At 53.7% G+C, this 10,940-nt stretch overlaps 3 protein-coding genes across 3 annotated transcripts in view; 2 read left to right on the forward strand and 1 right to left on the reverse strand.

The window, feature by feature from the left end:
* Nucleotides 1-2,178: 2,178 nt before the first annotated feature.
* On the reverse strand, nucleotides 2,179-5,080 carry BU25DRAFT_471698 (uncharacterized protein). Its single transcript, XM_033710826.1, has one exon. The coding sequence runs from the start codon at nucleotides 5,000-5,002 to the stop codon at nucleotides 2,387-2,389; it is 2,616 nt and encodes an 871-aa protein (XP_033560904.1). The 5' UTR covers nucleotides 5,003-5,080; the 3' UTR covers nucleotides 2,179-2,386.
* Nucleotides 5,081-5,173: 93 nt separating this feature from the next.
* On the forward strand, nucleotides 5,174-6,416 carry BU25DRAFT_449256 (uncharacterized protein). Its single transcript, XM_033709631.1, has 2 exons — nucleotides 5,174-5,543; nucleotides 5,592-6,416. Exon 2 carries the CDS (start codon nucleotides 5,605-5,607, stop codon nucleotides 6,310-6,312), a length of 708 nt encoding a protein of 235 aa, XP_033560905.1. The 5' UTR covers nucleotides 5,174-5,543; nucleotides 5,592-5,604; the 3' UTR covers nucleotides 6,313-6,416.
* Nucleotides 6,417-8,273: 1,857 nt separating this feature from the next.
* Nucleotides 8,274-10,940, forward strand: part of BU25DRAFT_432092 (beta transducin-like protein HET-E4s) — a gene marked incomplete at both ends in the record, with an annotated part of 4,283 nt that continues 1,616 nt past the window's right edge. Inside the window, 2 exons of the mRNA XM_033708696.1 lie at nucleotides 8,274-10,529; nucleotides 10,601-10,906. Coding sequence (XP_033560906.1) covers nucleotides 8,274-10,529; nucleotides 10,601-10,906 — 2,562 coding nt within the window. The remainder of the gene's footprint in view (nucleotides 10,530-10,600; nucleotides 10,907-10,940) is intronic.

Genomic DNA, 10,940 nt, shown 5'->3' on the forward strand with positions numbered 1-10,940 from the left:
TAGAAGCGGCTGGAGGCTAGTCCCGTGCCTGCACGTTATGCGGTTGCTGGCGCTGACGAAAGCGCAGCAAAAGGCCAATGTAGGGTGATTGCCGAGCACAACAATGAGCAAGGCTAGAGTAAAAGGTCTGGCAAGATCCGATATCTGGACATGCCGGAGTTTAAATGATTCAGTACACTAGTGTGGAGCAGATCTTTTATGATAGCCCTCCGAAGTTGGTGACTCGAAACCTGGGATCCGAAATTTTCCCATTCGAAGCATCGTGCTGAGAACTTCAGAGATAAGACCATCGGCCAGCCAGAAAGTCAGCGAACAGTGAAGAAAATGACTATGAGGTTGTCGACATCAGGGCAGGGCAGTCACAGTGCATCACCTTTGTTACTGGCCAGGTCATGCAGCGCTTCTTGAAGAGGAAAGGACGGCCGTGCACACATCGTCGTCGTGCATTGTTGTTGCCCGAGCCGTGACCTCATCTGCCACCACGACATTGCGTACCTGAGATGTACCTGGCAGTGAAACGCGATCTTAATAATGGCGATATCACACAGCATCGGGCGCATGGTGGGTTTCCTGCTGCATATCGGTCGGTAGCGGGAAGCTCAGTTCGCGAAGGTCCTCCTTCAGCTAATCACATTACTCAGACTCAAATCATCTTAACGCGCTCGAAGCTGAGCACTGACATGCAGCATGGTGACGGACTTTAGTGTTGCATGCCTGAATCGTATGTACGCCCTCCCATGAGGTAAGCCGAGCTGCTATACCATGGATAGCCGGCGCGCGTCGTGGACCATATTTGCTGATCACTCTTCTCTCGATGTCGTTGCAACTCTCAATGCTTTGAACAAGCTCGCAGCTTGAAGTCATTCGAGCACGGTGCAGAAAGGAATGTCACAACTGACAGCAACGAGTACCAGGTGTACCTTCCTTTACGCTCATACGACGTTAGCCTACGCTACCCCGCAACCAACCCGTCGTCTGTGCGCCGACAAATGCTCATCCAGCCATCATACTGGCCAAGCAAAAGATGACGTGCAGCAGAACGGGAGAGCTTCCCAGATGCTCGCAGCACAATGTGACCAGAGCGGATTCCTTCGAGTAGAAGTTGCAGCTGGACCCTTGCCTGGAGGCCCCCACGCGTCTCAGCACATGCATGACGGACCGTCAAGCATCAATACGAACAGCCGCCTCGAATCATAAATTCAAGCAATACGAGCATGGTGTTCATCGACGAACTTTTTACAGCATTGCTGAGCACGCTCACTGAACCACCAAAGACTGGCCAGTCGCATCGCGTCCGCGGATCTCAAATGCAGAGCTGACCTACCTCTCAGATACCAAGAACATCATCACTCGTGTCTCCAAAGCAGATCACACGACTACAAATGACGTACAGCAACTTCGACCGATCAACAATGTTTCATCGCACCGCATCCAGCGATAATGCAATGTAATCTCTCTGACCATGGATTTTGTCATGAATTTCCCATGATCGTTCGATGGACTTATTCTACATCTCCAATAAAAGTGAAGGAGATGGATTGCCTGATTAGGTAACTTTCCACAACCATCAATCATGGCAGACACCGGAGTGAAAGCTACCAAACTGCCTAATCGGGTGATTCTGCATTGCCATCGATCACGGTCCTTCACAAAGTGAAAGCCCTTCGCACCAATCAGCTTGTCGCATTAGCGAACCACTCACATTTAATGCCACTTTCCGTATGGCGAACAGAAAAGAGGGCACCGATGTGAGAGAATACACACTTTCGCTCATCTTTACTGAGCTGCAAACTAAAAAAAAAAAAAAGCTCTGGACTGTTCGCCTCACGTGATTCCACACTATACGCTGTCATATATGTATGTCATATAGGTACTCGAGATAACTTGCCATGTCGACCGTCTCCCTTTCATATCAATCAACCCTCCATCGAGCTTCATCTCACTCATATGCTTGGAAACATAATCATATAAGCCCTCGATTGCCTCTCCGCCAACGTTACGCCTCTCATTAAGTCTACCAGCACAAGCGTAGTCGAGCGAGCGTAGAAGGTGAGCCACCAACCCCAGTAGCGAAATTTTGACATCCTCCAGGCTTCTTATCGACCCACGTTCTGCAAAAAGCCCGTGTCAAAATGAATATCTATGCGTCTAATCACGAAGAATGTACATCAACCGAGGTAGCACTTTCCTCTTTCGGAGGGACTCCAACCATGACTGTGAAGCACTCCTACTCACGTTTACGTTCTTGATAATCGCGACGAAGTGCAAAAGAGCTCACGATGCGTTCGCAACAGGAGACTTGACATGTCATTCAGTCGTCATTCATAAGTCGTTGTTAGCAAGCCCAAATACCAACATAACGCCATTTCCACCACAAAAAGTCACCTCACCGTTCCCTCTTCATGTACTTGTACTCATACAACTGCCTCTGTCCCTTTCCCTCATCCACAACCCCACACTCCTCCCTCCCCCACTGCCTCAACAGCACCTTCCCAAGCAGCTCCTTCTCACTCGCAGCACTCCTCTGCACCTCTTCCCACTGGCCATCCCTCTTCCCTACAACAGTCCTCGTGCGCTCCTTCATGAGCTTGGACAGGAGAGTGGAGAGCTGCTCGTCCATGGCGGCATTGATGGCGGCGTGGTCGTGCGCTTGGGTTTCTAAGCGCTGTTGAAGAGAGGAGATTTCGGAGTGCAGGGAGTGGAGGGTAGATTTATGGGTGGCTTTGAGGGAGGTAAGGGTGGATGTGTGTGAAGACTCCAGTGTCTTGAGCTCGGTGACTTGGTTTTTGATGATTGCGCGGAGGCTAGCGATTTCCGCGTCTTTGGTGTCGTCGTTTTGCTTTGGCGCTGGGAGGGATGTTGTGGTGTCGTCGGAGTCCTCGCCCGTAGCGGTGTTTTGCTCGTTGTCAGCGCGCAAGTGCTCGATCTCGCTTTGCAAGCGCTCGACATCTTTCTTGAGCCTGGTTTTCTCTTTTCTCTCTTGCGCAAGGAGAGCGCCGGTTTTGCGTACCGCATCTTCGGCTTTGTCGCGAACGTCTTCCAGCATTGCTGCATGCCCTTCTACCAGGTCATTGTGCTGGGACTTCAGCTCTCTGAACTTGCTCTCGGCCTCGGTTTTCAGGTCTTTCGTCTTGGCGAGCTTCTTCTCGACGTCTGCCACGCGTCGATCTGCTTGCGCACGTGCGTCGACCACGCGGTCGTTCGCGTCCTCGAGGTCGTGAGAGAGACGCTCGACGTCTGCGCGGGCGCTCCCGCTCTCGCGATGCGCTTCGGCAAGTTGCGCGCGCAGTGCGTTAAGGCTGGACTCGAGGCCCGAGATGCGGCCTTGCGCTGTGCTGAGTTTGCGTTCCAAACTGTCCTTCTCAGTGGCATGCTGGGCGATAAGTTGATCTTTTGTAGTGAGCTCTGTTTGCAGCTGCTCGTCTGACGTTGAATGGCTTCTGTTTGTCGATCTCAGGTCTGCGAGGACGCTCCGCTGAGTCTCGAGTTCGCGGCGTAAGGACCGTAGGCTGGCATTGAGATGGAGGTTTGTTTGAAAAAGCTGCGCTTTTGCGGCGACGTCGGTTTGAGCGCATTCGAGCGAGAATTTAGTGTCTTGGAGGTGCGTTTCGAGGTACGCTATGCGCGAAAGGTGGCGACCCGTTGCTCTCTTCGAGGCATCATCGTTTGTATCTCGTACCTGCGATTCTTCGCGGGCGGCCTTTATCTCTGCTGTCGCGTGAGCCAGATCTGCCTGGAGGGAGTCCGCACGAGTCTGAACGGATGCAAGCTTATCCTGCAGCTCAGCTTTCTCTGCGGCCAATGCTTCTTTGTACTTGTTCTCTTGCTCCGTCGTTTTATCCGTTGTTTGTCGAACATCCTGTTCATTTGACTGTCTGAGCTGGGTCAACTGTGCCTGCACACTTTCCAGCTCTTGAGCCTTGGTCCTTGCTTCTTCGCGAGCTGTGCGCTTGGAGTCCTCAAGCTCTCTCAGCTGACGTTCGAAATCGTCGTGCTGGGATTGAAATCTTTGCGAATTTTCCCTGTGCAGGTCCTCTTCAAGCTGCTGCAGCTTGGCCCTGTGCGCAGTTTCCAGGACTTGCAGTCGACTCTCGGTAGAGCCACCAGCTGCATCCTGCTTGGCACGTAGTTCTTTTAAAGAACGTTCCAGTCCCGCTATGTTGTCTTTGTGCTTGTAGTTGTCGTTTCGTGCGGTGTCAAGCTCGCTGCGCGTGTATGAAAGGATAGTTTCAAGCTCAGCAATGCGTGTCCGGGACGCAAGCTCCTGCTGCTCTTGACGTGACTGCAGTTCGGCAATGCGGTCCCCAGGCGTCTTTTGCCCGTCGCGGGCTGTGGGCGAGAGGTGGTGGATGACGGTCTGCTGGGTGGGCTTGCGCGGGGCGTCGTAGTCCTCGACGGTGGCCTGCAGCGAGCGGGCTTTTGGTGGCGACGAGCGCGGGACCTGGAGCATGCTTTGGCGGGGCACGCGCAGGGGAGTGCCGGCGGGGACGTGGTCGAGCTCTGTGTCGGGCAGGGCGCTGAGGAAGCTGCGGACCTTCTCTTCGTTCTCCATGGACCGCTCTGAGGCTGGCGTGCTGTACTCGCGGCTGGCCGTGGTGGCATTCACGCGCACCGTGGGCGATGCTGCAGTGGACGCCCCGCCGGCAGCATGGTCGCCCTCCTCGCCCGCTTGACGCTCTCCGCCCGTCGCAGGCCGGCTGCCCCTGCCTTTGGCCTCCTTGCGCGACTTGACCTGGGCGGGCGGCAGGTCGGCCGTCATCCAGTAGGTCATGTTCATGGTGAAGTCCTCCGGCCCCTCGACTTCGCTGGTGTCTACGCGGTCAACGGGCGGCTCATAGCTGCCCTCCAGCGCCGTCGACTCGAATGTCGAGTTCAGCCCCAGCGCGTCCAAGTCCATCTCATACTGCGAGCCGTCCTCCGAGCTGCTGCGCCGAGCTGGGCTGCGTCGCGGCGAGCGCATGCGCGTCGGACTGGCCGTGTACGACGAGTGTGTTCGCGCCATCGCTCTCTACTTGCACATCCAACCCCAAGCCTGTGCCGGCGACTGTTGTTGTGGAGAATAAGAATTGTGTTGTTGTGGTGTAAACAGTGCCCAAGACAGCCCTCGGCGCGTCACAACTGCACTAGTTACAACTGCGCTAGCGTATTGTCACACCATCTCCAACCGTTGCCCGTCTCCGCTGCATCAACTGGCGCCGAGTAGGGGAACATGTTCTCCGCTGCAACAGGCCACCCAGTCCGTCTCCTTTCGAGAGCGCATGTCCTAACCAGACAGCACCGTACCGGCGTTGCTCGTTGTCAGCACCCATCTCCTCTTGTGCTGGGTTCCAGACAGCCTTCGCGCTCTGTACAAAGACGGACCCAATCTTCGCTTCCCCTCACAGCCGATACGCAGCGTCGAGCTTACAGAAACATATGGGAACTTCAGCAACACCTGACCCCACTTGACACCCTCTCACGCACCGTTCAATGCGCAAGCCTCCCCAAGTTTGCCACTGATGATGATTTACTAGAGCTCTTTGCAGAATCGGGGTTTGATGTGTCTGTGGCCTTTTTCTCTCCTGACCAAATCCATCTCTGATTATCTGAAGGCAACAAACAATCATGGTCTTCGAGGCTCAAACGGCTCACAATATTGGCAAGGCTTGGTTTGTCTTAGCAAGTGACGATGCAGCCAAAGCCGCTATTCGCGATCTCCATGGAGCACCCTTATTTGACCGTAGGATACGTGTTTCGCCCTATGAAAAAGCTTCAGACTCGAAAGCGAAGTTTAACAACTTTTATTGGGGTTGGACAGCATCGAAAGACCCACGCCTGGCAAATGCGAAGATACGGGGTCCGCATTTACGACCTCCCAAAGACATTTTCCGGTCAATTCGCCAGGGGCGACGAGTCGCAATAGACATGCCCAGAAGCGTCAATCACCACCCGGGCGAACTGTACGCATTATTCCACAACTACAACATAGACAGTATGGGGGACTTCATTGAGTACCGACGGAAAAGCGACTCTGGTCTAAGGTCGACCATTATGCTCGATTTCACTACTCGGGAAGAGGCTGATAAATCTGTACATGTGTTCGACGAACACAAATTCAAAGGAATGGTGCTGCAAGTACGTAAATGGCAACTGCCACTGAAACATCTTGGTGGTACGTCTTGGGATGGTGGCCGGCCAGGAATACATTATTCTGGACGCGATCAGGGGAACGCTGCTGGCACCAATTTCGAACACGTAAGTTTTCCCATGTGGTGTCGACTGTCGTCCATGCACTGTGTCAGTCGAGACTGTCAGTTACTTGATGGCTGCTGACTCCCGCGTCCATAGATGCAAGAAGAACTGCTCGCAAAAGCTGTTTTGGGAAAGCAGGATCGCAAACTTTGGGTGCCCTCGCATACCTATTAGTACATCTTGAGAGATTAAACCAAGGTCCGATATGTTCCGGACGACACTATGAAGTCTTTCATGGCAATACTCAGACAGATAGACATTCTATGAACTAGCCCACTCAACGCAATCTGGGGAACGTTAGACCCGTTCCGCGGCCACGCGCGCTAGCGTGCTTGGGCCCTGGACCCTTTGTAAACTTACCTGCAGCATTCTGCACTTCTTCTTAACCTCACAACTCATACACTTCGTCAATCTAACATCATGTCGTCGAAGTTTCGAATGCTCTCGCTTGCTCCTATCTCGAGGCCGCTGGCTGCCAGCCAATCGTATCGGAGCCGCCTCCTCCCGCGTCAGTTTACGGCTCCTGCACGACGCGATGGGAAGCCGCTTACGCCTTCTTCGCAGAGAAGAGATCTGTCGTCCACAGTGCCGAGCTCTGGTGCTAGCAAATTCGCATCCGCAGCATTCGAATCGTTGTTGGCACCGGAAATGGTTTGGCGATCCCTTTGGATCTTTCAAATACCAAAATTCGCGCTGGAGGAAGAGGTTCGTGAGCTATTCGAGGAATCGGACTGTAGTGTGTTCTTTGTTTCCCTCTCCTGCACCTTACAATTACAGCAGTTTTTCTGACTGTTCCCGCAAAGGAGCGGATAATAATGTTATACAAGCCCTCTGCAGGTTATAATATCGATGTGTGCAGTCGTTCTGAGAGACGCAGCTGCCGCTCGTTTAGCTTTTCAAGAACCCAATGGACTGCCCTACTCAACCGTAGATTTTCCATCCAACCTTTCGGCAAGCAACTGGAACATCTAAGAAGGCCACGCTACCATTGGGGCGAGTATGCTTCAGCGAATGCTGGTATCAACCACGCCCAACCCAGAGCACCGTTGACGCAGCGCCCGCTTGATATCTTCAAGCCCGTGCGGGAAGGTCGTCGCATCGTGCTCGACTTTCCTCGTCAGTTCGGTAACGTCTGTCCCTACGTGCCGGGACACCCGGTATAATGGGACAGGTTCGCACTCCGGACCTTCGGAGTCTGTTGCACGCACGTTTAAATATCTGCAATTAACATGTAGCGTCTTTCTGCTAACTCTCCTCACGCCTGTCAGCCTCCGGCGACGAGTGCTGCCATGCTGGTCCTGCTGTCGATTGCTACGTCAACGCCGTCAATCGACCCTTCGTCAATACCTCCCTGTCCATTCACGGCTTAAGGGATCTCTACAAGAATCGGAGGGCCTAGCAGAAAGCAAAGTTGAGGAAGATCGTATCTATAGGCATAAGAAGCTCATTTAAAGAGAGAAGTGTGTAGTCAGACAGTTTCGCCGATCAGGAGGAAAGATTGCAGAAAGCAACCCAGCGGGTCGGGATGCGCTAGAGTCGCTTGCCGTGGGGTGGCCTGCATTAGCGTGCTAAGATGTTGCTGTAAGATACTGTATTGATTTCGACGCTATACCCACTGCAGATCGGTCGCTGAGACAGCCTGTGGCGCAAGCTGGCTTTACAGCCACGTGCCCTGCCCCGCTTCTCAGATAGGGGCGGGTAGGCTCTCCTCCGCTCCACACCGTTCAGGCACCCACCGGTTTGCCCGCTGTTCAGCCTTGCGCCTTCCCGCGCCCTGCCCCGTCTCAGGCCGTCTCCTAACATCTCACCCCACTAAGAACATGGCAAACAACACACGCCTCATCTTGCAACACCACAGCGAGTTGCTGCTTCTCAACAGGGTCCCTAGGTGCTGTACCGCCTCTTACCTCCGTGTTCACTCGCTGACCTCGAACGTACCAGCGAAACGTCGGCCGCACGCTCATGCTACCAGGCTACCGCCTTTCAACCCTCCCTAAACCTCGCCCCTACCGCATGCACCTACCATACATCTGCGTATATCGATGCGGCTCTTACAGTACCGAGAAGATGGCGAGCTCAGTGTCACTGCTGACGTGGTTGACGAAGACGCAATACCCCCTTATGCGATCCTTTCACATACCTGGAGTGAGAATGAGGCAGAGGAGGTCACTTTCGAAGACCTGGCGAAGAATGCTAGCAAGGGCAAGCCTGGTTACAAGAAGATCGAACTCTGTGGAGAGCAAGCAAAGCGCGACGGCTTGCAGTACTTTTGGGTCGACACCTGCTGCATCGACAAGACGAACAAAGCTGAGCACTCACTAGCTATCCAGTCCATGTTTCGCTGGTACCATAACGCAGCACGCTGCTATGTCTACCTGTCAGATGTGTCAGCGTTTCCGTGTCATAGAGTCGACAAAGAAGTGGGACCGTCGCAATGGGACTCACAGTTCCGTCAAAGCAAGTGGTTCACGCGCGGTTGGACGCTGCAAGAGCTTCTCGCACCTGGCTCAGTCGAGTTCTTCTCACAAGAATGGACGAAGCTTGGTGACAAGACATCACTTGCACGAAAGGTTCATGAGAACACGGGCATTCAGACCCTTGCGCTAGAAGGGGCGCCTCTGTCTCAGTTTCCTGTCAACGAACGGTTGCGCTGGAAAGAAGCCAGGGTGACTAAACGTGAGGAAGATAGAGTGTACTCGCTGCTGGGCATCTTCGACGTGGAGCTAGCGCCAATGTACGGCGAAGGAGCGGCGAGCGCGTTCAAACGTCTCATGGATGAGATCCACACGTTAGAAAAATGCGTCCAAGACGCACGGCACACTGACCCACGTGATGACAAGAAGCGCATCGAGGAGACCAAAGGCGGACTACTAAAAGATTCCTACCGTTGGGTGCTCGACAACACTGTTTTCCGGCAGTGGCAGCGGGATCCGCACAGCCCACTGCTGTGGGTGAAAGGCGATCCTGGAAAGGGCAAGACGATGCTGCTCTGCGGCGTCATAGACGAGCTGCAAAGCTCACTTCCTAAGACTGCCCTTCTAGCGTACTTCTTCTGTCAAGCGACTGACTCGCGCATCAACAGCGCCACAGCTGTGCTACGAGGGCTGCTGTATATGATCGTGAAGCAGCAACCGTCGCTTGTATCTCACATCCGCAAGAAGCACGATGACGCAGGCAAAGCGTTGTTCGAGGATGCAAATGCCTGGGTCGCCTTGACAGGGATCTTCGCGGACATGATACGAGACCCACAGCTCAGAGCTACATTCCTGATCATCGATGCGCTAGACGAGTGTGTCACTGATCTGCCGAAACTGCTTCATTTCATCGCAAAGCAGTCTTCTGCGTCTTCCCGCGTCAAGTGGATCATGTCGAGCCGCAACTGGCCAGAGATTGAAGAGCAGCTAGAGCTCGCCTGGCACAAGGTGAGGCTGAGTCTTGAGCTGAACGCAGAGTCCGTATCGGCGGCGGTCGGCGTTTTCACTCAGCACCAGGTGTCTCAGCTGGCGAAGCAGAAGAAGTATGACAAGCAGACACAAGAAGCGGTGTTTGAGCGTCTGACGAGAAATGCAAACGACACCTTCTTGTGGGTAGCACTCGTATGCCAAGAGCTTGGAAAGACAGCTAAACGAAACGCTGTAAAGAAGCTGGACACCTTCCCGCCAGATCTGAATGCATTTTATGAACGAATGATGCAGCAGGTCAGCATGTCGGATGACGCTGAAATCTGCAAGCAGGTGCTGGCTTTGATCGCGCTCGTGTATCGGCCAATCACGCTGAAGGAGCTGGTGGCCCTTGCTGAGCCGCTCGAAGACATGGCCGACGAAGCGCGGGAGATCATCGGTCTTTGTGGATCGTTCCTCACTCTGCGAGGAGACACCGTCTACTTTGTACACCAGTCCGCGCAGGACTTCCTCTTCGCCAAGGCATATGACAAGATCTTCCCGCGTGGGCCTGAAGCTACGCATCACGTGATCTTCTTGAGGTCACTCGCGATTCTGTCCCGGTCATTGCAAAGGGACATCTACAGCCTGGAAGCGCCCGGTTTTCTTGTTGACGATGTTCAACCACGTGAGCCAGACCCGCTAGTATCGTCACGCTACCCGTGCGTTTATTGGGTCGACCATCTGTACGACTCGAAGCCTGAGTCTTGGGCAAACGGCGTTGGTGACCTAGAAGTCAGAGGCGCCGTCGATGAATTTATAAGGAGGAAGTATATTTACTGGATAGAAGGGCTTAGCCTGTGCAGAAGCATGGGAAAAGGGGTAATTTCGATGGCGAAGCTATACTCGCTGCTCCAGGTATGGCATGCAAAGATAATACAACGCTATGGTCTATTTATTATGCATGCTGACTCTTCTTGGAGATGCAGGATGATGATGAGCTTACTAAGCTTGTTCAAGACGCCGGCCGATTCGTCATGTACCACAAAGGAATGATTGAAAACTATCCACTGCAGACATATGCATCTGCGCTGTTGTTTAGTCCCACAGGAAGCGTGACTAGAAGGTTGTTCCAGCACGAAGAGCCAAAAGGGATCACTATCAAACCAGCAATGAGCGCTGGCTGGAGTGCTTGCCTGCAGACGCTCGAGGGCCATAGCAGCTATGTCACCTTTGTAGCCTTCTCGCACGACTCGACCAAGCTGGCGTCGGCGTCATACGACAGCACCGTCAAGGTGTGGGATGCGAGCAGCGGGGCGTGTCTGCAGA

This window comes from Macroventuria anomochaeta, assembly GCF_010093625.1.
Source record: "Macroventuria anomochaeta strain CBS 525.71 unplaced genomic scaffold BU25scaffold_20, whole genome shotgun sequence".
In the NCBI taxonomy this organism is placed as follows: Eukaryota; Fungi; Ascomycota; class Dothideomycetes; order Pleosporales; family Didymellaceae; genus Macroventuria; species Macroventuria anomochaeta.